Below are 26,973 nucleotides of genomic sequence, written 5' to 3'. Positions count from 1 at the left end.
TCTTTGATTTTTTAGTCTGAGAATTATATGGTGCTACAGAAATATTTTCAGCTGACTTTGAAAATGTTTCCCTTTATTTATGATCAGTGAAAAAAACAAGCCATTGCATCGTCATGTAACTGATTTTAATAGAAAAACAGGCAATAGTTAAAAACTACTTTTAATTTCTTGAAACTATTTAAATTTCTTGAAGAGGTTGAGCATTACACACAATAACTATGATTTGCCATAATGAAGATACATTTTACTCAGATGTCAATTTTGGTATATAAAACATCATAAACCAAAATTAATATACACCTGGGCAGGAATTACACATTTTGAATATGTTGTGCCAGTTATTAGAGGAAATGAATGCATGTATTTGTTCCACTTTAATGGAGTTTTACATACAACTTGCAACATTATTTGAATTATACATGTAAAGTTAAACCCCCCCTAGATTGCTATAACATGCAATATTCAAGCAGATAATATCTTCCCAAAAATTTATTACATTGTTATGATTAGAATGATTTGATGTAAGGTAAATATTTTGAATTATTTGACTAATAGTTGTTAGGCCTGGTCAGTTATCAGAGAATATCAACAGTAACAATAATGCAATATTTTTCCTAAAATAACCAATGAAACCCAAAAACTTTTAATTAAAACAAATAATTAGTTTTTAATTAAAAACCGCCCACAGAACTGCTTATGTATATCTAGTCATTAGAGGCAAATCAGTTTTACTAAGCAAAAAACCATAGAAAACCACATTCTCTAAGTCCGTGTACCAATTTATTTATTGGTATCTGAGTTTTAAAGCAGGCATTCCAATAAAAAATAATGTTCTATCAAAATTTAAATATTTTTCTTGTAAAATGTAACTTTATTTAAAACAAGGATTCTGAAAGCAATTTAAACAGGGGCTGTTCTTTGGCCTATAATCTATTCTTTATCCGGATTACAGATCAGAATGTTTTTACTGCAATCTCTGCCAGAGCTCATCTTTTTATTGTGTACTTCCAAGCCCCCTTAATGTTTTAGAAAGGCCTTGACTAACTGAACTTTGATCTGATGTCTTCATTGAGAAAAGCTCCAGGTTGCCCATTTCAGATGCAAATCCTTACTGAGGCCCAATAGAGTTTAGTAAAGACAGCAAAAAAGAAGAAACAAGAAGTTTCCAGGATCCTCTTTGAGAATCCCGAGGCACATTGGTGTCCTTAATCCACCCTGCTGCATGGATTAAGGTAGGTGATAACCTCTCTTGATTCCAAAGAATGAGCACAGTGCCTACAAACTGGGTGGAGCCTGGGATTTGGCGATAATAACCCCCATAAAAGCAATAAAAGCTGGGTCCATGTCAGAGGGCCGTGAATAGGCTTCAGTGTCCTGCATTCCCAGGCTTAGCGGGAAGCTTGCAGAAAGCCTACCTGAATCAAGTAAGCATGAATAATCTGCCTTAGCAGAATGGCCATGCAGAGCGTGGAGCAGGGACCTGCCATCCCTCTCAAGTTGGAGCTGATAAATTTATTAGTGGGCTGCAGGCTCAGGCCAGCTCTTTCCTGGAGTCCTGGTTTGCACAAGGAGAAATACACTAAATTGTCAGTGAGCAGAGCGTGCCTTTATGCTACCGTCTGCTGTTAATGTTTCTAATTGCAATACTAATGTGCTAGAAATCTCAGATTTAGGATGAATCAAGGCAGAAAATTGATTTCATGCTGTGACAGTTTATATATTGCCCCAAGAACATAAGCAGTTCATTCAAAAAAAAAAAGAAAAGAAAAAAAGAAAAACCCACACTGTCTTGCATTGCAAAACAGGCTCTCCATATACTCAGAAGTTTAAATGAAATTCCCCTCTGATACAGATGTAAGTAACAAACTGGCAAAGGCACATCAAGCATAACAAGACCTTTTGCTCTGACAGATTTCTTAGAAATCTTCTATTTTTTTCTGTTTCTATCTATGCAAGGTATGCGCAATATGTAGAGAGGAACTGTGACAGCTGAGAAGAGCACTAACATAAATACCATGCCTAAGAACAAAAATGAGTTCTCTGGCTAGGCTATATGGGGTCTAAAAATGGAAAGGGAATATCTGAATTACTGATCAAAATTTGTTATTACCCAGTAACAGTAACAAAATTAAGCATTAAAAATACCACAAAGACAGCTTTTACTCAGCATTCTTGCTCGGTATTTAGCCAGACAGTGGAGGGAAAAGTTTCTGCTATCACATCTAGAGTTCTAGCAAAAAACAAAGCTAATTTTTCTGTTTCACAGTTGAAAGTATTTGACAGTAGTTTTTCAAAATGCGCTGCTATATTAGTTCAATCAGTTTGGAAAATACACCTTGAAATTTTATTCAAGATTGGTTTCTACCAATAAAGGAAAATTTAAAGAATGAATCACAACCAAAGTTGTTAATTAAATTATTGCACTAAATAATAACTATTTAATTTTTATTTATTTATTTTTAAATAACTATTGTTGTGGGTAGCAAGACAGTATGTAGATTTTTCTTCAATGAAGCATAATTTCCAATCCAATTAATATAGCACAGAGCCAAATTTTATGACAACTGCATTACAAAATATTGAAAAATATAAATTTCAAATCAATTTTTCACCAGTTAAAATGTCCAGAGGAATTTTAGGTATGGATAATTTAAGACTGATACTTTTGTTTGTGTGTTTTAATTTTGAATTAATTTGACACACCCATAAAAATATTTTACCTCAACTATTGAGAATGATCAACATCCAATTGAAAAAGCAGCAATAACAAGGGAAACTCTCCCAAAGAGATTGACCATCTTATTCTATCCTGCATAGTCAATTTGCAATAATCAAGGGCACTACATCACACATTTTTGAGAAATATTACATTAGTGGAAGAACTATTTACTGCTATGAACTTAAAGGAGATGAGTGCACACCCAAATGAATTTTAAAATAATTTTTCTATTTTGTGAGAACATCAGAACACAATTTGTTAACAACATGCAATTGTTTTCATATCAACGTACAAGGAATTCTGGTAGATTTTAAAACAGACAAATTATTTTGGTGATGGTTCAGAGTGGCATAGCAAGCTCCACAATAATAAAATTGATGAGATTATATTATTACCCTGGAGGCTGTTTGATTTGGCATGTCACCATATATAAGTCTTTTCTGACACAACTATATAGCCATGTCTGTGCAATTTCACAGAAAACCAAACATGCCAAGCCTTGTAAGATCATTTTGTCACATTCCAATTATGTTTTTAAGAACACAACTGAACTTCCTAGGCAGGTATGACTACATCTAAACCAGAATTTATAAATGTAAACTAAAATGTATAGACAAAACAGAGATTTTACTCTGGATAGTCAGAAATGCTATAATTTTATTAAAGATTGATTGTGCCACTGGATTAAATGAGATAGTCACCAGCCATGGGAGTTTGATTACTCACAAAACACTAACAACTGCAAACTCTGCAAGACTGACCACTGGGCTTGTTCCTTATATTGATAGTGATTAGTTTCCAGTGACAGTAAAGCTGATATAATCTCAAGTGCTTGCTTTAGTTGTTATGCACATGGATAAGCAGGTCAATAGCTTGCTTCAACACAGCACTTTCACTAAAGACATCTGGTAAGTCGTGTTGATTAAACCTACTTAAGTAATTTGTGTACAACTAAATTTGGGCCAAGTTTCTAAGTGAGCACATTATCCAAACTTTCACAAAAAGCTGTCTCAATTTAACAATACTCATTGAAGAATCCCACGGAACATAAATGTTTTTTATTTTAAAACTACTGATGTCTGTATTAAGTTTTAGAGTTCCTGCAAACTCTCAAATTCCCTTTCTTGTTGTACCTCTAATAACTAAAACATATAGTGGTGTATGATAATGATAATTTTCCCTCAAGAGACAATCCTATAACATTGTCCATTAGCAGTTCTGTTGTCTAGATTCTACTGAAAAGCATTTTCTTTTCAAATTCATCTTGAGTGCAAGCAGAAAGAAGTAAGAAATAGCTATTACCTCCATTTTTGGTAAATTTTGGTAGCGCCAGGCTATTTTCATAGAATCCTGAAAATCCTCAGACTTAGCTGCTGCTTCATCTCCCAGTTCCTTCCTGTAGGTATCATCAAGCAACGGGGCTGGAAGTTCCTACAGGTAGACAGCAAAAGAATGTCAGCTATCTACAGCAGAAATGGCAGTTCAGATTTTTATCCACATCCCCCTCCAGCTAGATAATACAGTTATCTAAGTATAATGGGCAGTTGTAAAATCTGTGACAAAGCCTGATTAAAATAACTCTTCTAAAAGACTAACCCCTACTAATACTGAGCAGGAAAAAAACCTCACCTAATTATTATTGGAAAGTTGAATTACAGAAATAAAACAAAGAATGCAGAATGGAAATACCATATTTTACACTTTACTTCATCTTCAGTAGCACCCATATTCCTTATTTAATTTTTATCTCCTAAACTACTCCATTTCTGAGAGTCGGTAAGTTCCTGGCATAGCAAATCTAAGCCTATTTTAGCATAAGATATTTGTTAGCTCCTGTAAACCTTTCAAAAGTATCCACCTGACCACAATAGCCTGCAGATACCAGGTGAAACCCACTGTAACAGGATGGTTTGAATTTTCTCTTCTGCTAACCATTAGGCATGATATCTACTCATGAAGGATATCTCATGAGCACAAACACAGGAAAGAAGTGGGCAAATGTTTAATCCTGGATTTTTTAAAAGTTTCTAATGTACATTTTCTGCCTGTGCTGCACTGCTGAAACAGCAAAAAGCATGGGGTGCATTCAGAATTCACGCACTGGGATTCTACTCCTACTAGGGAAATAAAGTGCAATGAAGTTTTCTGACCCAACTTCATCACATCCATCTCTGTAAGCTGGAAGGCACAGAATCTCTGTCTGCTTAAAACAGAACAAGACTTCTGTGAAAACTACATGTTTACTAAGCAAAGGAAGAACTCTTCAGGAAGAAGTACAATATGCCTCAAGGGTTAAAAGTACATAGAGCTAGCCAGTAGCTCTGTTACAATGTGTTGGGTGTGAAGACAAAAAAAGAAATATGAAAACTTCACAAGAATCTCAATCAAAGCGTGCAATACATATGAAACACTGCACACAGGCAGAGCTTAGGCTGACCATAAACACCCACATGACATTCAGGGCTTTGTGTAGGTAAACATACTACAAACAGACACACACAGAAAGGAGACAATGAAAGTTTAAGCACACACATTTTGTGTTAACATTACACTAATTCAGTATTAAAGAACACAGGACAGAAACCCTGTATATAGTTCTATACACAATCTTACAAACAACACGTGCTATTTTGCTTCTTTAGCACAAATTACCTTAGCATCTATAATTATTGAAATAAAAGGGATTTCAGGTGGTTGTTTCTGTCTCTTTCAGGGGTTGGTCACTACACCCTCTGAGATACCAGGCAAGGGAAGTTATGAAAACTTTTATAAACTTTACAACTTCAGTAAAGTTGCAGAAATAGAACAACTGTATCTATGTGTTTCAGCAGCTAAGCAGAAGACACAAAACATACCTTTGAGCAAGTTATTTTATTTATTTTCCTTTTAGAAATGAACTGCAAAAGCCTGGTAATGACTACTCATGAGAATGATTATGTACAGAGTTATATTTTCAGATTTCTTACAGCTTCTTTAAAAAATACATTTGTTTACAATAAACTCATTACTACGGTAGTAAAAATTAAGCTTTACAGGTAGGAAAGTTACATGAAGATGAAAATTTTGATTCAGTATTCACACTTTTCATTAAGATAAATTAATTGTAATTTTAATTGAATTTCATTTAATTTAATTTCATTAGATTCATTACAGCTGCTTCAGTGAAAAAAAAAAAAAATTACTTTTGTCAAAGTTCCATGACATCTACCGAGCAATAAAGCAGGCAAGCTTTCAAATCAAAGATTTCTGACAGATAGGACAAAATGAAAACAGAACACTGTACTGAAAGGTTCCAAGAAAGAATAAATACAAACTAGAGCTGACAAGCACCCCAATGCATTTCACATGTATGCAGATACAAATCCTCTGCCTTTACTTCTAAGAGCATTATATAAAGCATTTTTCTAAAAAAGAAAAAAGATGTTATTTTGAATTGTTAATTTTATAACTCAGATATCCACAACAGAGAGTTAATTAATCTTATTTTCTAATTGAGGTGTTATTTTGAAAACACATTACTGAACAGTTAAACTATTGTGCAAGTTTAATTTCCTACTACAGTTATTCATAGATTTAAACTTCCTATCATAAAAAGGTCTTTCTTTTTCACTGAGGAGCTGCTGATATTTGATTATCTCAAAATATTCCTCAATTAGTAGTAATCACAAAAAAACCCCAAACCAACTTACTTTAGAAAAAGTGAGTTCTGCAAAGAAATAATTTGAAGGCCAAAACAACATTTCCACATCCAGTTGCTCCCAGGTACTACTGCAACTTTTTGTAGTGGTGGGTAGTTTGTGTTTTTCTGAAAACAAGTGCCAGCCAGAGATCATGAAATCCTGCTTAAGCATTTCATCTAACTCCCTGGGCTTGCCCATTTCAGACACTACCACTGGTACATGAATTTGCTACCTCAAACTGCTGTAACATCACTGGGCAGCTATCACATCATCTGCAAAGGCCAAAATCCAGGAAATGGTATATTTTACCATTCTCCTTCCTGGAGGTAAAGAGATAAACAGAAGCAGTATTTCTTAAAGCTATTTAATATTTTTCTCCCTTAGAATCAGTGCAAATGCCTGATTTTTGTGCAAATGTCATTTTTGCTTCTGGTTAATTGTTAAATAGTAATTGGAAAAGTCAAATTTGAGAGAGGGACAGTAACTACATAAATTTGTGTGGTTTACACGTAAAATGTATTTTATGCCAAAAAAAGAACAGAGGTCAAGACAATAAGGGTGAGAGGTTCTCCAAGTGTCATTGATAAAGTACAAGCTGCTTAAATAACCCCATGTAACACTGAAAACAAGTTCCTGCCTTCCAGTCAAACACAGAACAAAACCTTCTTACATGGCACTCTGTGGCAGGGAGACACTGCAAATCCTGGTTGTTGACACCCGAGAAACTCAGTCCAAAACAATCAGAGACAGACACACTATCAGTGCAACACAATTAAGCACTGTGGTGTGTCTTAGCTGCTGCTAAGAACGAAGCAGATTAAGAGATCAAGGAAAAATGGTTTCACCTGAAGCTGATAAAAGATCCTGGCTGCCAGAGATAAAAATCCATCTAAGTATCCATCTGAAACAGCCTTTTTTTTTTTTTTTTGGCAGTATAGCTTGCTTTTAATTTCTGATGCAATAAAGAGTTTTTGACGAAATAAAAATCTTGACATTAGGAAATGATTTAAACATGGCTAAATTCACACAAAGCACTACAAGAAAGCCATGACTCCGTACTGAGCAGTGAGCACTGTGCAACAGCTTAGGTCTGGTTTATGCTCTCTTGTCTCTGAAAGAACCAGGAGCACTCAAGGAACTTTCTCATACCAAGAACAACTCTTACACCCTAAGCTGCTTTTCCAAAATGCCTTTTCCTAATTCCTACCATGTTTAGCTGAAGAATGTTTCTTAGATGTACCATGTTCTTGTCCCTGTGCAAGAAGCAAGGGACACTGAGACTTTAAGACATTTCTGGGGCTACTACATCTCATAGCCATGCAATTTTCTATGCCAACAAACACTCTAAAGCAGACATATCCTGAATCATATTCCTGAATGTGGTGGTTGTGAACTATGTGGTCTCTTACTGGGCTTTGTACATAATAAGCTGAAATCTGGAGAAGGTGGTCTGCCTTGGAGACAACTGGTATTTTGAAGACCAACTGCCTGATCTCAACCCATTTTATTAATTTGGTAAATACATTCCAAGATGTACTTAAGCACAAACAGGAAAAAAAATGTAGTCCTATTCAAGGTCAGAGTATATCTGTAATTTCAATGTATTTATATAAAGAATAATGAGGAAAGCTAATAAAGACTGTTTACCTCCAGATTTGCATCCCAACTTTATTGTTGCTATCCCAGCTTTGGATACTCTGAATTCCCTGCCATTTGCACTAAACTGTATGAAAGAGAGGCAGAACATGCAGGTGCTGTTTGAAGGTATGTCTGCCTTGACTAGAAGACAACATCATCAGCCTGCCTGAAGACTCAACAGAATACCTAAAAGGTCACTGTTTTTCCTTAGGATGCACTGACTCATGTATCTCAGTCCTTAACTTAAAAAAAGATCTTTTTAACTTTGTATAAGCACATTTGGAAAGGGAGAGAGCTTAAAATTGCCTAGTAGGCTTGAGACTGGAGAGAATTACAGACATAGAAAGGTTACCTAAACGTGCTTTTTGGGCAGTACTGAAAATATTGAAATGATCCACACTTTTCTTATCTTCATATCTTCTTTTTTTCTTCACAATAACTAGAACTGGAATAAAAGGCTTTCCCCTCTTCTGAGACTGATAATTAAATGCTATTCTTTGTTTCAAGAAAGTAGCTGTTTCCAAACCTGACCATGTTTGAGTGTCACAGAGGCCCTCAGTAAGAGAAAGTCTTCAGCTGTCATAACACAGGTATATCCTCCAAGATAAAGGCTAGATGGTTGGATCTATACTTCACTACTCCTCAACATCATGAAAGGCTTCATTACTGTCCAAGAGTTACATAATTTAGGATTCAATAAATTTATGTTCTTAGAATCAAAATCAGAATTTCAGAAGAACACAGTCTTTCCAAAATATGTAGAATTCACTTCCAAAATTCCTCCAAGAATTTGGAAATAAAAGTGTTATTTAAACAATGACCTAAGAAAAGGAGAGGTGGGTTACCAGCCCATAATATCTCTATTTACTCTATTTTTGCTGAAAAATATCTCAGCTCCTACATCATAGAGCTTTGAAAAGCTTTGGGACTGACAATTTTATGGCATCAGTGTGTCAACTTCTGAGAACTGTTACATTCTCTCAGGCTAAAAAAAGACAAATCTTTCATAAGGTATATAAAAAAACAAAGCATGTAGCAGTGCATTAGTTAAAATTAGAAAAAAAAACAAACCACACACAGCCTTTCTTGGGGTCAACTAAAATACAAGTCTTTGCTATGCAGCATGAACACACAAAAAGGCAGACAAGTGCTAAAGTTATTAAGGGCATATTGGCTGGAGAGAAGGAAGCTTTTTGCTGTTTTAAAACTTAAAAAAAATAAAAAGTTTGGGAGAAAAAAATGGTTTTCTAAAGTGGTCACAGTAAATGGCAATGCAATTAAAATAATTTTGTTTCCTGCAAACCAAGCTATGGAGGTTTTACTGCAAAGAGGGAATAATTTATTTCAGTAATAAACCTTTTATCTTTGCAATAAAACAGTGGATGACCTGTATCTGCCAGCAATCCAGGTCCTTCTGTGTTTGCTGCCACATTACTTTGCCTGCCTTGTTTTGGCAGATGCACGAAGCAAAATCAGATTCTAACAGTTTGACCTCTCTCACTTCTTATGTTCTCTAGGGGATAATAAAATCCAAGATACAATCCCACAGCAGTTAATGAAGCTTAACCTCACACCCTCTTAATTACCAATGCATTACACCAACTATAGGCATCATACTCCTCTCTAAGCTATTTTACAATTCTAAAGAAGTACTACTGTGCTATTATTTAGCAACATAATCCAAGCTGTATGTGAAATCCCTCTTATATAAAATCCTTTGATCCTTATGGGTTTCAATAACTGTATAATTAATAGTACTTAAGAATTTAAAACATTATCTATTTATGTATCAATAAATATGTTGTTCACATGGGTTTATGCAACTATTTTGAAGTGCAGTTATTATCACAAGTATGGTGAAAAACATGAAAAAAAAATACTACAGGGAGTACGATTCTCTGTTGATCTGTAACTGCAACAACATTTAAATAGTTTAAATTCACATGAATTTAAGGCTCTTTTTCATTATGTTAATTTTTAGTATTTAAAGGACACCAGATGGTAAGTCAGGAAGGGTAAATATTTTCTTTTCAACAATGTATTATATAAATGTCACTTTAAAGGGCCCTATGCCCAAAAGGGGGGAGGATTCTATTTTCATTGTAAATACTTGTGAATACAAGGTATATTGTCAAAGAACATAAATGAATAGATACAGAATTTTTCTCCTTTCAGCAGCCCTCAAACAACAGCTTATTTCCATCTTCAGGTAAGGCTGGTCTACAGAAATTTTGCTTTGACATTCAGAAAGACCTAATGGATGTCAGCCCAGGGTAAACAAGAATTGTGTGAAGGTAAACAGGAAGCAATATTCTTTGATTTTAGAAAATAAGTTAATTGCAAGCACTCTAAGTGGTATTTTTTTAACCCATGAGAATATATTCTATACTTCACATACACAGAAGTAAACCTTTAAGTCACAAAACTCTTTGCTCTAACTCCCTTGCACGATGGCTGCATTTCACAACATTTAAATCCAAGAGTGTCTATCAAACAATTAGATGATTTTTTTAAAATATCATTTTTTTCTGAATCAGTTCATGAATGCTTAAGTATGAGAAAGATAAATACAGCAGAGAATGAGAAAATAAAATTACATGAAGAAACTGAGTGTCCTTGTCCAAAATTCTGCAGACTCTGCTGCAGTGTACAATACACTAGCTTAAGCCTAACCAGAGTTAATCACAGCAGCATTATTCATGAAAACCATCAGAGATGAGCACTCTAAGCAATAGTCCATTAAGTGAGCAAACCAACTCTACCAAAGTTACCAACTAGATTTGTTCAATAGGCATTTGTGGACATTGAAACCTAAACACTTAGGTTTTATCACTTTTATGATACATTTACCAGGCTAAGTAAGATGTGTGCTTAAAAGACCTGTAATTTCAGAACTAAGATGATAAAAGAAAATTTCCTAATGGACATACATTGAATGGCAGATAAGAAATCTGAAATTTACACCAAACATTTACTTTCTCTGCATCTAGAAAACCTTTTTAGATTGGTCAGAACTTTTGACGAAAGCAAACCTTCATGCTTTAGAGTTTCCAGGGTGTATACTGCTTAAAAAGATTTAATTCTTTTTATACAAAAGAACCATTTTTTCCAAGTGTCTCTTTCACACCTCTTCAACTTCTATGTCAAGATTATAACACAGTTCATAATGGAGAAAATTATACATCACAATATAATTAAAATATTTGCATTTTAACAATGAAAAATGTAAAATAGATATTCCATTTACCCAACATCCAAGCAAGAAAAGTAAATAGGTGAGCAAGATCTACACAATATAGAAACTAAATTTTTCAACGCAGACAGCTGCCAGGCTTAGCCTCAACCCTAATCTTTGTGCTACCACAAGACTTCAGAAAGAGAGGTAGGTGATAGGAAAATTCACTTCTGCTGTAACTGTAATTGGATTTCTGTGTATTAAGTGATACCTTTTGACAGCATGTAGCAACTGAATCACTGCATCAAGTTCATGTACTCTGAAAATATGATTAGAAAAAAAAAGAATAGGAATGTAGCCCTATTTGTACATATATTCTTACCTTTCAAGGTATTATGCTTTTAATTTATGAACTAAAAATGTCAGATGACAGAAAAATTACCTCTAGCCTTCAGAAACAGCTTCTTTCCCAATACCAGATAGCAAAGAGACAGCAAATAATTAGAATAGCACTCTTTGAAAATGGACAGCCCTAGTCACCAGCCTGAACATTTCTTCCAGGTTTGCATTTTTCCTTTTCACAAAACAATGGTTTAGAATCATATCTGTGAAGGAAAAATATAAGCATCATGGCTGAAAGTATTTTGGTGAAAAAAAAGTCCATGTAGACAGCTATGTTTTCTTTCAAGGCATTATTTGCACACACAGCTCAGTGGTTTTTTATTGTTGTTGTTTTTTTAAATAACCCTGGGAAGAACAAAAGTGCATTTTGCTAGGTTCTTCCTGCATGCAGTTTTCCAGCAGGAAAAGGGTAAATGTGCACTTTCTGTTCTTCAGGCCTGCCCAGTATAACCAGCTTGTTGAAGATGATAGAACTCTTTTAGTCTTTCCCAAATTACACTTAAGCAACATGCCTTTTAAAATATACTTTAACTTTTGCTTTAGAGATCTTTTCAGCTTAGTCAGAACTTTGAAAAAACTTGTTCCTGGAGGGTTTTCTCATGTTGTCCCTATTGGCTTTTTTCTTAATAAGCCATTACACTTGCCCACATGCCCCTCCCAGCTTCATCACCACGGGAAGCTGCATCTCCCCCTTTCACTGTGATACCCTTTATCCTCTCTTCTTGTAAGAGAACCTCCAAAGACAATCTCAGTTAAGTGTGGAAGTATCGTGTAATAAAATTCCTGCTTGAAAACAGAAATTCCATTGAAAGGCCATTATCAAACATGGCATTCAACTTTTTCACAGGACATGAAAAGGCAGCTCTAGAAAGCAGTTCTGGACCTCCCATTCTTCCACCTTAGGCTTTCAGGTACCAAATGGGATGGTCACTGATATTAGCACTGGCCAGGGGCCTACAGGTTAAATGGAGTGCTACAGGGGATGCTGGTTCCTGCTTCCCAACACATATAATGACCTGCAAGTCTTCTTTGCAAGACAAATCATAAAATCACAGAATGTTTTGGGTTGGAAGGGACCTTAAAGATCATATTGTTCCACACCTCTGACATGGACAGCCACACTTTCCACTAGTCCAGGCTGCTCAGAGCCTTATCCAACCTGGCGTTGGACACTTTTAGGGACAGGGCAGCCACAGCTTCTCTGGGACACCCTGCCTCACCACCTCCACAGGGAAGAATTTCTTCCCAGTATCTTATTTAAATCTGCCCTCTCTCAATTTAAAGCCATTTCCCCTTGCACTATCCCTACCTGCCCTTGGGAAAAGTCCCTCTCTGGCTCTCTTGTAGCCCCTTTAGGTACTGGAAAACTGATAGAAGGTCCCTCCAGAGTCTTTTCTTCAGGCCGAAAATCCCCAGCTTTCTCAGCCTGTCTTTATAGGAGAGGTGCTGCAGCCCTCTGAGCATCTCTGTGGCCTGCTCTGGACTCAATGCAGCAGGTCTGTGCCCTTTTTTTGTTGGGGGCCTTAAAGCTGGATGCAATGCTCCAGGTGGGATCACAGCAGAGCAGAGCAGAGGGGCAGAATCCCCTCCCCTGACCTGTTGCCCATGTTGCCTTGGATGCAGCCAAGGGTACATTTAGCTTTCTGGGCTGGGAGTGCACATCGCTGGGTCCTGTTGAGCTTCTGGTCATCCAACACCCCTAAGTCCTTCTCCTCAGTGCCTTCCCAATCCATTCTCTGCCCAGGCTGTGTCTGTGCTGGGGATTGCCCCAGCCCAGTGCAGAGCCTTGCTCTTGGCCCTGAACTCCATGAGGTTCTCCTGAGCCTCTCCAGCCTGTCAGGGACCCTCTGGATGGCATCTCTTCCTTCCAGCATCTCTTCCTTCCAGCATGGTGACTGCAGCACGCAGCTTGGTGCTGTCAGTAAACCTGCTGAGGGTGCCCTCCATTCCACTTTGCACAGGCTCTACAGTAAAAGCACCGTAATAGAGCAATCTTTATTGTCAAGGTAAGCTATAAATAAACCATTTTTTCTCATTAAAACTTGCAAGAACCAGTTCCCCACAAAACCTAAATAAAATAATCAGGAATAAAGGTAAAGAAATTATTTTATAGGCAGTTTAGGCAGTTGTAGAATTTTAATGTCAAATATGAAATAATTTTACTATGGAATAAATTTTCCATTTACCAATGCAAGCAGTTTTATTTTATGATCAGTCACAGAAGTTACCATATAATTTCTTATATACTATTCCCAGTATTTATGCCCTTATAGCAAAAAGTTGCCTTTTTTTGAAGAATATAGAGACAACAGAAATGCTCTCAAATGTTTAAAATACTTTCTAAAAACCAGCATGTATATAGTTCTGTAGGTTTTACCAGAGGTGTATAATTTTTCACCATTACGTCTTAATGCCAGTTTCCTGAAAGAGCTTTGACTACAAAAGGCATGAATATATTTTCAAAGGATGATGGATAAATTGGTGGGTGGTAATATAATATATCTTAGGCGGCTGATCAGGGCTTTTTATCCTCTGCCTGTCTTTTAGTTATACACAATTTCAAGATAATTATGGTCTATAAGAATGTCTTTTCCCCTTCCTACTACCAGCAATATTTGTCTTGGTTATAGGTTCAAGAAACTTCCAATCACATCACGAAATTGGAATGGGGCAATTATGGCACCTCAGCAGAAAATTGAACATGTAGATAGACTGACCACACAATATGGACATTTAATATGGACACAATATGGACAGTTAATGAACTGCCTTTATGAAATAACCAGCTAATTAGATCCTAGCTATGGGATATATTGAATCCATATTTGAATTTTACCAAACAAAACCCAAGCATAAAGTGTAATTCAGGTTGGTAAGTACCATGTCTCTGTTACCCTTCCAGTAAAGAATACAGTCCAATCAGATACTGAAAATTTATTACTAATTTCATTATATAAAACGCCATGTTATTCAATGGTCAAATATGCTATATTAAAATCCTGACTTGGTGGAGTAATCCAAATCCCAAGCAGCTCATTTTTATGACAGGAGAGGTTTTCTTGAAGTGCCTGAAGGTGAGGGCTACTTCACTGACACAATACAAATCAGAGAAATTAACTCTGCTGCATCTGTCTGCTAAACAAAGAAAGTGTTGAGTAGTCAAGGTAAGAGTAAATAGCACAGACAAGAATATTGTTGGATACACTAAGACACAAAGGGAGGAAGAGTCAAAACAAGATTATGTTTCCATTGACGGTCCTGCAGCAATATTGTCCATCCATTTGTAGTCTCTTATAGCAACACTCTGGAGTTACAACAGAGGAATGCAGTATTCCTGCCTAGTGTCTACCCCTGAAAATTAGGATGGAAAATTTATTCCATATCAGACAACACAGCTGGATAAGGCATATCAAACTAACTGACCATAAACTCAAAGTGGTACAAGATGTATGGCAGATGTATGTACCATTGTCTGTTGATTATCACATAAAGGCATAAAGAAGCCAGAAAAAATATGACAGGCTATGAACAGTTGAATCAAAGGTGAAAGAAAGAAAAATAAAATGTACATTAGCTACTCCATTTTAAGAAAATTTAATGCAATGCAATAAAAATATTTATTTGATAATTTGGATAATTCAATCTCAATGAGAAAAAAAACTGCAACAGTCAAGTATTGTATTGTCAGGGAGTCAATACTTGATTATCTGTTATTTAAAACAAATTAATTAAAAAATATAGCACATTCTTATGTAATTCATAATTAAAAATCAAATTCTAACCTATTTGTTTAGCCTTTATTCTTAACCACAAATGATAAAAAATTTCATGCCTAAATGAACCTCCTTTAGGTTCAAGATCACTAAAAAATTGACTTTTCACAACCACAATAATTTAATTTCATTAAGAATATTCTTTTCCCTGTATACTGAAGATAATATCCAATAGGTAAGGCATAGAATTTACCATCACTAGGTAGGAAAACAGAAAAGTAATCATTTTGTCCAGAAATAGTCTCTGAAGACACTTAGGGAAATAGCCAGATTTCACTTGATGCAGAAGTAATCAGTAAATTATATGTTACTTCTGATATTAGGAAAACGCAGCCTTAGAAAGACATAAAATATTTAATGAAATTTTGTAAGATTATCCTCACACTTCAGCATTTTTTGCACTGTTGATCAGGCTTTTTCCCTTATATAATTTTCTTATAACAGAAACTATCAGTGTTTGATTGGGAATCCCCTGAAGTCTGAAGGGACCCTTTCTGTATGACCTGATCCAAAGCTGACCATGTCCCCTAACACAAAAAAGAGTCACAATTAAATGCAAGTGCAAAGGAAATGGTAGAGATGTTAAATGATGTTTTTATTTTCTACAAGAAACTACAATAAACATCTACACAAATTGTACACTGCTTCCACCACAACATACTGGAAGCTGCTTAACTACTCTTCCTGGCAGGCAGCAGGAAACTGTAAGTAGCTGGGCTTACTGAAACCATTCCCCTAAGCCAGTCAGTCTGTCTGGTTTTCATCCATTACCAAAACGAAGAATAAACAGGTTCCTAGCCCAATTTGGCCTTGGGAGGATTTTGCTCCACTGTCCATAGATGGAAGACAGAGACCTGAATTTAATTCCCAAATCTGGCTAATGTAAATACTCCTGTACTTCCCAATGCATTCTTATATATCACCAAGATGAATTAATTTGTTACTACACAATATATACACTGCAAAATGCATTTAAATTCATCAAGAGATTACAGTTTTACTTGTCAAAATCAATGGGTCTTATTTACCTTCAAAATGTTGTCAGGATGCTCTTTAGCAGAAGCAACAAACAGGTCATGTCCACAGACAATTCCCTCTGCGAGAAAATACTTGAACAACAAATTGGAGTAAAGGCCGTATTTATCCTCCTCTGTGAAAACAAGAATGGTTGGATTATTTTTGTTGTTGTTGTTAGATAAATTGCCTACCTGTATGTTCACAACACTGTAAAAAGCCTCTTTGGGTCTATGTCCTGGAGGCTATAATGTACAACAGAGATCACAGGCAAAACAGGACTTCCTTCAGCTTCCTTGCTGAAAGTCAAGTATCAGAAATTACCAGAATTAGAGAGCCTTAATGAACATTAATGAACATTACATGACTAAAACTTATCTTAACTTCAAGCTATGGGAAGTAGATGTGTGCATAACAACTGAAATCTGAACTATCTCTGACATTCTTTATTTGTAGGAAATATCAACAAAAACAGTGTTGAAGCTTTTTGTGGTGTATGGGAGAAAAGTAAATGCCCTATGTAAGGTTTCACTTTTTCATCTCCTTATCTGGCTGCTGGAAGACAACACAGAGGGATGTAGAGACAGAAAAATACACAGGGAGAGATTTGTTTTATACAGAACCAACGAGACGCAATACATTCTTTGTGAGACTTGAGAAGAATTTCCTTTCTACCCATATGAAATAGCAAAATTAAAACCAGAAAACCAGTAACAAAGAGAGAAAATTAAAAAATTGTCATTCATACCCAACTTGCAAAAAACAGTAAAGAGGAAAATAAAAATAGTATAACTTTGACGTGTACCAGAATCAAAAAGAATCAATGCAGTGAAGGAGAAAAGGAAAGAAGGAAAGGAAGTGTATATTCAAAAAGGAGGAAAAAAAGTAATAGCAATGGGAGAACTTTAGAAACAAATCACTGAGAACAGTGTTGCACTGCTACACTCCAGTCTACTCACTGCACTCCAGTCTTATTTTGTAAATATAGTCTTTGGAGACTGCTTAGATCTTAAACTGTTTCAACAAGAGGAAAATATAACCCCTGTGCAGAGTAAGTCTCCCTTATAACTGGAGTCCAGAACACTGACAGCTCCTGCCTCCCCAACCATTGTCTCTCTCTAGTTATTCATGCTTTGGCTGCTTACTGCATTATCATTAGTAACATATTATTCACAGTATATTGATTTCCATGTGCTAATCTCCATCTATGAAGCTCTCAATTTAAGAACCAAAGACCTCTAGAAATCAAAGTGACAGCATGAGATCTACTTGTTGGGCTTTTTTAATTGTCTGAGCTACCTGAAAGAAGCCACCAAGCCTCCCCTGTAATCACATCACTGCAGCAGATGTCACTGGAGGGAAACAACTTTGTTAGATCTCTCTCCCTTTGAACAGAAGAGGAAAAGGAACACTTGTCAGGTGCTCTGGAAGGATCCTCAGCTGTAACAATTACATCATCCTCTGTGACTGAAAAGTCTTGGTTTTTTAATTTGTATCTGAGGTTAAAGTTCACCTTCTTCGCCATCTGAGGCACAGAAACACTGAGTTGATATGTACTTAACTGACATTTAATAGAGTATAAGAAAGTATCTTGTTTAGTCCAAGTGTCTTATGGTTTGTATGTGTGCAACTATTCAGTCTTTCTGGACCATCATTTTTGATACTAATTATCCCTTAGCAAGCAAACAATGCACTCAATTTTTTGTGCCAAACATAACACAGAAACTCCACAAACCATGGATAAATATAAGAAATCATACCGTGTGTTGGTAATTATTTAACTAAGCTAAGAAGAAATAAGGCTGTAGTAGGTAAGATTTTTCCCCAAGTTTTATTTGAAATGCTGGAATGTTAAAACACACTGTAGAAATAAAGCAACAAGGAACAGGGATATAAACCTTTTTACTGACTTACCAAAGATGATACTTAATTTTGTTAACTCATTGATTTATTTGTAAAATAACAGGACTAGAGAAGTTCTTACACTGCCATACCCTTTCAAAACGTATTTTGCAAAACAACAAGGAATATTCAAGTTAGCAAATTAGAAATACATTCAGTGTAAGGACACTTACATTTTAGCACTAGCCTTCCCTTTCTTCTTACGTTGATTTTCATAAAAATAAACTTACAGTAAAAATAGGAAATTAAGTATTGGAGAGCAATCTAAATATAAACCACCTCATAGTCTGCTACAGTACTCTAAGGATTAGATGTGTCTCAGAAAGCCTTTACAAACAGTGTATCTGGAATTGTTAAAGTCAATGCATCTGTAAGAATCCCTCAGTTCTTCAATTTGTCAGATAGAGGATGCTTTTTATTGATTCATTTCTAGGTCACTAAACTTTCGTGGTATTCAAAAGATCTAAAGTGCATCCATATGGGGCTTTTCTGATAGCATCCATTGTACCCTGGCTTCAATAGTTACGTTACTATTCAAAACCATAGGAGTACAGCTTTCTTCTTATAAATAAACAAACAAATCATTTAGCACAGGTACTTCAGTAGCTCACTGATTACTTCCATAGAATCCCAGAATGAAATACTTCTCTGGTAATGCTTGGACTTAGCATTTGAATGGCTGGGATAAATTTCCAACTGTTATCTTTATCTTTCCAAACTCCATCACCTCTGAAAGAACTACCTTCACTCAGTTCATGTAGGAACTAACACTTCAGATCATTTTAGTCAGCCACATACTTCAGGCAAGCCTGGCCCAAATCTTTATTCTCAGCTTCCACACTAAAGAGCTGTCCTGTCAGCAGCCTTCATTGTGAACTTCACTTCCAGCTACTAAGGCACATAAACAAATAAGACTCTTGCAGCTGCAGCCTCTTTTCTGGGTCCAGTCACCACAAGTCACACAGCACTGTGCAGCTTTCTCCAATTCTTTTGGAACAAAGAGTGTTCTGCAGCTAAGTAGCAGGTGAGTAACTAGTGAAGCGTGAAACTATACAAGGAAAAGAGATTATTTACCTAGAAGTTATGCATATTGTCTACAGGACAAAACCTCTTCTGATCCTACAGATAAGGACATAAATAAAATAGTCTATTGTGATGGCTCTCCATTGGTCTCTTTCCAATGAGCATGCTTTCATGGCTGAGACAGTCATGAAAAAAAGCAGTATTGTCAGTATGAGTGCAATGAATTCCAACATATAACCTTGTTGAATACTAAGGATAAAGACCAATTCCTATTTATGGGTCTTTTCACCACTGCACTGTATAGGCTACCAAATACATAAGGCACACTCCTGACACCTTTGTGAACAGACTGTCTGTAGCGACTACTCAAAGAAATCTGTGGGTCAGAGAATTAAGTATAAAAATTTAAGGCTTTTTTCTAGGGCACAGAAAACAAGAGAACAGATATGTGTGAGGCACTGTAAATATATAATTTATTTAAAAATTAAGGAAAAAATCTAATTTTAGAAACTGGTACATAACCATGTGACCTTAAGGAAAAACTCCCTCTGCACAGACACATTCATGTTCCAAGAGAGGGATGCAGAATAAGCACTAGAACTTGAAGAAGAATAAAAAGTCAAGAACAAAATCCACCATAAGGTAACAAATATCATATTTATAAATACTGTATTTATAATACCTCACTTTCAAATATCAGTATATCAAACAGCATGAAGATCTTTGAAAAACTCCAGTGGTCATTTGCAGTATAATTGCTTAAAATTATGAGAGCTGTAAGAGGAAAGAATAAGACTGCAACAATGTAATGTACAGATGACTTATCTTTTTTCTCCGTACAAAGTCTAGACAGGTTGCCCTAAAGCTGCCAAAAGCCTGTCATAGACTATCAGTATTGATAATTTTTTTACCAGAAAGATAGTTCTACATTATGGTCCTGTGACCTAAGGTGTGTCTTTCTGTAGCTATGAAACATCTCTCTGAGTTGCTGCAGGTTATAAAATGAGATTATTTTATTAATCTGAAATTCCATTTAAAAGATACTTTTCTAATGTCCACATTTGCTAAGCTTGAGGGGATATACTTTGTGTCACTTGCATTTAATTAGCACATGCCAAAACGGAGTTGTCAAACATATAAGTTACAATATTTGGCATTTGGCCATACTTCAGGAAGGTGAATTCTGCTAACTGGTATTTTGTAGAATTATATTTAGCAAATCACTGTTTTGTACCTCTCTTGAGATTATCTATTTCGGCTTTAAAAAGATGATGAATTCAGTTATATTGACAAGTGAAGAGAGCTCTTACCAGTCAGGTTAAATTGCATGTCTAACAAAAATAATAGTAGCTAATTAAAGTAGCTGAAACTGCTTCAAGGCTTAGAATGTACAAGTATAGACCTGTTTTTAACCAGACAACTTTACCTTTTAATAACTGACCTCAGCTACCAACAAAACCCCTCCTATTGATAATCTTTAAAACATTTAGCTGTCAGTGACCTTGTCAAAACTGGGGCTTTTAAAAGTAAGCAAGAACAGGTTCTTACAGGGTGCCCAGGACACATCTATTGAGGGTGCTGTAACTCACTATGCAGAACATGTTATATAAACAAGGCTTACATTTAAAACCAAAATAACATCCTCCTGGAAACTCTTCCTGGGCTGGCAAAACACACATACAACAGGTTAAAGTATACAAGAGATGAGAGGGGGAAGGAGTGTGCTTATTCTTGTTTGTTTTGAAAAGGGAGACTCTTCTGGAAAGCTGATCTCCTGAGGCAGCTTCAGATGAAACCACAAATGTGTGGTCTCACTTCATATTGAACAAGCTGGTTTGATGCTGCTCCATAACAGCAACCCACTACTGCAGGAATTTTTTCAAATGAAGTACTAGCTAAAACCCTAATTCTTGTTATATGAACAAACCCCAGGAAGTTTCAAGCTGCTCTGGAAGGCAGGATCTTGCATGAGAATACCATGTGTGTGAACTCTCTAATTCTCATATAATTAAAACACTGTCAAAAGAATATACCATAGAATTAAGTTCAACTGAAAATCACAATGCTCTTTATTATGAATTGATTTTTAAAAACTTGTACACTTATATTTCAAATAATATTTTACAGTCTTATTAAGTAACCTGTGCCATTACTACATCTTCAGAACACAACAGCTAAAATAAATATTTTAATACCCTGAATCTACTATTATTTGGTTAAATTAACCAAGATAATGCGTCAAATAATGAAGATGAGCATTTAATTTGCAAAAGGAGCTAAGCTAAAAGTAATGCAATTTATTCTTGCCTTAGAGAATGTTGAAGGAAGGGGGAAGAATTTAACCTTTTTATAACACTTGGAGTACAACACAGAAAGATCTTCCTAGGAGGTTTATCACTGACAGCTTCAATCCTGATAATATTAAGCTTGCCTAGACTAATCTCATGACAGAACTTCTTGGTATGCTGACAGGATATTCTAACAATGCCATTACAATGCTACCTGCACCAACTTTAAAAATTAGTCTCAAAATTTTTAGACTAATGAGTCACGAATAAATATAGTTCCTGCTTTAAGACTTTCTGTATATAATTATACGTTTCAAAATAACACATGGTAAGTCTCATTTGGGAAAAAAAATTAGTTTTCAGATCTAAAAGAGACCTTCTCATTTGTGCTTCTGTCAAGCCAAGTTTCATATCAGATCACAAGTACATAACCAACATAGGGACAAGCAAATTAAACCTACCACTGAGTATGGCCAGATATGCACTCAGAGGAAACAGAGCTCAGGTAAAAATCCTTTCAGGTAAAAATCTTGCATCGAGCCATCAGCATGCAGATGACTGTTTTTCACATCTACACCACTCTCTGGGGAAATATTCCACCACTTCTTTCATTTAATGACAATATTCCTGCTAGTAGGTTCATTGGATGCCACTCAGCTTGTCTACCGGAAGGGGCAGTGAATATTGTAATGGGAACACAAAACAAAATTAATCGAGTCTCAATCGCTGATCTATGTAAAATATAATAGGTTCTAACATTTTTTTTCTTCTTTTCTACCATAATGGGACTGCAGCTCTTCTCAAACTGAAAATGTCAGTTATTTTTTCTGGCAAGCAACTATTCAAATTACTTAATCTGCACCACACCATATATATAGTTTACATACTTTATATAAAAACCAACATTTTCAAAGATTCAGTGACACATCAATAGGTGTCTCTGATGGATAAAATGCAGAAATAAAGACTAGCTTTGAGCTAACAGCAAGCCATAGTAAGAGCAATTAGCTTGCTCAGTGGCAAAAAGAAAATGTTGTTTGGCTCTAGTGCAGGTTACATGAGCCCTATACCAACAGAAGGTAACACAATGTAAATCCAGTAGTGGCTAAAAGATTTCAAATAACTTTTCCCCAAATGTCACTGTTTGGTGCTTTAGTGTTAAGAACAATATTTGAATTGCAGCAACTAAAATTATGTAACCAAAATTCTAGATACAAATTCAATCTCCCAAGCGATGGTTGTCTTTCCATGGTGAAAGTAAACACAGATAAAATATTAGGACCAGAATGTTTTCATCCCTTTTAGAAAATGAATGAAAATTCCTGACTGAATCTATCTCAAGGCTGAAAGAGAAGAGCTGCTATTGGTGCCTATCACTGCAGACATGACCTTTTTGCCTTTGCATAAATTTCATGCCAAGGAATTCTAAACCATGTTACTAGAATACTTCCAAGTGACCAGGAGACAACTTCTTGGAAGTGAAGAGCCTACTTCAGAACATCAGGAAGGAAATAACAGCAAAGATTTTTCTCTCCCTTGTCCAGCTGAGTGCTAGAGCAGCTTGATGGACATCTGATGTCTAGTCAAGGTCAATCCATCACAATCCTTGTTTTCTTTTGAGCCATAGTTCAAGGCCTGCCATCCAGTGACTGCTCCAACAGCACACAAAAACAGAAGCTGTATTTTATAATATTCCAGTTCTTTCCTTCAGTGTCCTCTACCAGTTCTCACAAACACTTATGATCCCAATACTTCAATAGCAAGCTCTTAAAACACTCCATAGGCACAACTTCTTTGAAACCACCCAAATCACCCAGGCATGTACTAGTCTGCTTTGTCCCTAGGCAAGGCTGAAATCTAGTCACTGTTCTCAATTATGAGAGTCATGAGATTCCAGTGCTCCTTCGGGGTGGAGGTTAATACAAGAATTCTTAATTTTTTTGCTGTTTTTGTGTCAACTCAATCAAACAGACAGGAAATCTGGGCACCTCAGCTGCAGTGGAGACATAGTCCCAGAGAGCTGCAACGTGATCTGTAAAGGGAATTCTGGTGTAACCTATTTAATCATCTCAGTGTGCCTCATCCACACCGACACAAAGCAGGCTTCCATCACCTTTCTCTCAGTTGATTCTGGCAACCAAAAGATTAAAATATTCTGCACTACATATCTTCCTCAGATAGCCAAACATAAACAAAAACCCCTTTGTGATTATAAACAGTCTGAATCTAACAGCAGTTTAGAAAATCTTATCTAATTTGTGGATTTTGCTAATAACTCCTGAAATGTGCTGAACACCCCACTTTCAATGAGAATTCCCTGGTATTTTTCATGGGCATTCAAGCCTGTCTAAAATTAAGGTTTTGATTCATCTCCAGTAATTCCTGAGATAGACAATAGTCCATTCTGTAGGCAACACACAGTGAAGGAACCTGAAAGTTATATTTTCTTAACGTCTGACTTCAAGAAAGAGTGAAAAGAAAGGCTATTTAATGAATACATTAAAGAGTAAAAAACTTCAGAATATAGCTTTAAATCTCCATATATTCTATACTAACCAATAAGAAGAAGGGTTCCAACAGCTACGCCTCCACCTGGAAACAAAACAAAATGAAGAATAAAGTAAGACTACATTTTAATACTATGTTAGAGAACAATTAACTTTTCTTAGTTTATAAGTCAAAGAAAGGTGATAACAGGGAATTTAAAAATATAAAAGTGAACAACATTTTAATTACCTTTGCAATACTTACTACAATTCTCTATTATGAAATAATTACACATTACATGTAATTATATACTGCACATTACAATTACTTTCACAATATACTGTACTATCATCATTGTGGTAAAAAGATCCTGCAGAGCTCTACGCAACCATGCTCAAGTACTACAGTGGTGATGCATGGTCTGAGCCAGCAGATTTTTACTGGGATGATTCAAGTGAGTAAACATCCTCCAAATTAAATTCATATTAATCATTATCAAGTGATATTCTTTTGTACCAAGTAGGGTGTAAGCAAAGTGACCTAATTAGAGGCTACCAAAGTCCCATCCAAGTGTTTGAGGCAAAATCCTGGCTCCACTGCTTTTTATTTTACTGCTGAAAACTGACATGGCAGCAAGACAGGTAGGATTTCACCCAATGAAACCTTGACTGACTGACATAAGCATCACAACACATGTACACTATGAAAAAACAGACACTACTGAAGACATTGCAGTTGTTTATAGTAGGTCTTGGACATAACAACAGCTCTATGAATTCCTTTACACAGATGGTGAAAGAAGAACTCTTATTTTAATGAAAGAGTAAACTGCTTTATAATCTGAATTCCAAGAATTACAATACTGGAATAACCTGAAATCAGACTATTTTGTTTAACATTTATATAAGACTGTGACAGGAAAGCCAAAAATCCCTGGAAGTGTTCAGATGGCCATATGTAGCCAACCTATTGAAGTATTTTACATGGAAATTGCAGGATGCTGTCTGCAATTTCATACTGATTTAAAAGCAAGTTGGGAGCAAACTGAATCCCATCAGTACAGTATCAGTACAGTATCCAAAGCTCCAGAAGTCAATTCTGGACTGCACAGATGGACTCTAGTGAATAGGATCTTTCATTTTATAAAGTTGCAAGAGCTCATTAAACTTCCCTAGAAACTGATTCCAATAGGAGTTGGATCAAGTTCTTAATCTTTAGCTCTGCTAGTGGGACTACAAATGTCTGTAGCACCTGTAATGTTGATATATACCCAGGAGGAAGAGAAAAAGCAAATTGCTCTCCCATAGACCAAGAAGTGCTACTATTGTTGCATAATAGCACCTGAATTAAAACCAGAACAGGATCACTTTGCCATCATGCCATGATGCACCACAATCTGAGCAGCACATGGCAGTGAAAGTGTTCAGTCAGCTACTAATTTCATAGTTATAGAGATGCAGAGGTTAAGCTACACTCCTGAGTCAAGATGTACAAACACCTCAATATTTACAGCAAGCTTATCAGGTAATCAAGCATTTCCTAGATATTAAAAAAAAAACCAAACCAAAAACCCAACTGCAAGTGCTGTTTATTGGAAAGTTAGAATCACTCATGAAATCCCCATGTTCTAAGCCAATGATTTTTGTTTGTTCCATTTTATTTGTTCAGAAAAATGCAAATAAACCCAAAAGAGGTACTACAGGGGAAAGGAAAATAAAAAGACCAAAATCTGAAATCATATTGATGTTTGATTCAAAGTATGATTCCAATAGTCACTGCATTTAATTGTTCAGGGAGGCAGAACACACAGGTTACTAACAATTGTTTAAAATTAGCACATGCTCTATACAGCCCATAGTAAAGAGAAGCTCAAAATTTTGCAGTTTTACCAAATCCTAGGTTGACATAGGTATTACCTCTTGGCAATGGGGACTTAAAAACCTTGGTTATAAAAAAGTTCCCCTGTAGCCACGACACAAGTAGTGTCTCTTCTGCTTTTACAGTGCTTGCACAAGAGAGAATTTCTTTGTCAAACAGTGCAGCTAAAATTCTCTCAAGCTGCATTTTCAGATCATCAATGGTACTGTTTCTACAAGCCAGAGCTGTAACATATGTGTACATACCCTGGTTGCTAAAGGCAAACTCAGATCAGAGCATTGTCTTTACATTATCAGATGTAGTGAGCAGTTTGAACAAGTGTCTTCTATTAGAGGGAATGCAAAACTATTGCAGTTACCATGGTTACATATTCATTCTACAATTAGCAACAATACTAGTAAATTAAACAAAAGACAGACAACAGGAAAAAATAGCAGGAATACTGATGGTGTCAAAAGGAAGAGGCAAAATCTTTAAGTTTCCCAAGAAAGTTGCTGTGAAGTTGTTATTCTTCCTAATTTTGCTATTTTAATTTTTCTTAGCCAGTACCTAACACAGTAGCATATATAAACATCTAAGCAATACTTGTAACTTTCCACACTGCTGCTTACAGCAAAGAGATTGAAGATCTTATGGGCAGAAGCACAACAAACTTTGCAAGTTGAGAAGTGTCCTGATTGTTTTCAAAGCATACCCTTGACCTTTTCTCAAGCAGCTTGAAACAAAACATTCAATACCAGGCATGTGATGGTTATATCACACAATAGTTGCAGCTCATTACAGAGATCTGCTTTGGCACAAATCAGGCATATATGGTCTATAAACCTTGAAAGTAAACTTGAATATAAAGCCTGCAAGTGCAGAGTGCCCGAAAGGTAACACAGCGTTGGAAATCCAGCACTCATCTACCACTTCTCTTCCAAAGGAAATGCTTTTCTTCAGAGCCACCAACAACAATGTAACAATCAGCCAGCAGCTGGAGGGTGAAAGAAAC

General features: G+C 35.9%; 1 protein-coding gene across 1 annotated transcript in view; it reads right to left on the bottom strand.

Annotated features, from left to right (window-relative positions):
- Window positions 1-26,973, bottom strand: part of ELP4 (elongator acetyltransferase complex subunit 4) — a 133,180-nt gene that overhangs the window by 103,464 nt on the left and 2,743 nt on the right. Inside the window, exons 2-4 of the mRNA XM_085062997.1 lie at window positions 24,171-24,206; window positions 16,416-16,537; window positions 4,022-4,150 (exon numbers count right to left, since the gene is read on the bottom strand). Of these exons, the coding sequence (XP_084919123.1) occupies window positions 4,022-4,150; window positions 16,416-16,537; window positions 24,171-24,206 (287 nt within the window). The remainder of the gene's footprint in view (window positions 1-4,021; window positions 4,151-16,415; window positions 16,538-24,170; window positions 24,207-26,973) is intronic.

Source organism: Lichenostomus cassidix, chromosome 5, assembly GCF_008360975.1.
Source record: "Lichenostomus cassidix isolate B80296 chromosome 5, HeHo_3.0, whole genome shotgun sequence".
NCBI lineage: Eukaryota > Metazoa > Chordata > Aves > Passeriformes > Meliphagidae > Lichenostomus > Lichenostomus cassidix.
This window is presented reverse-complemented; position numbering and strand designations above follow the sequence as displayed.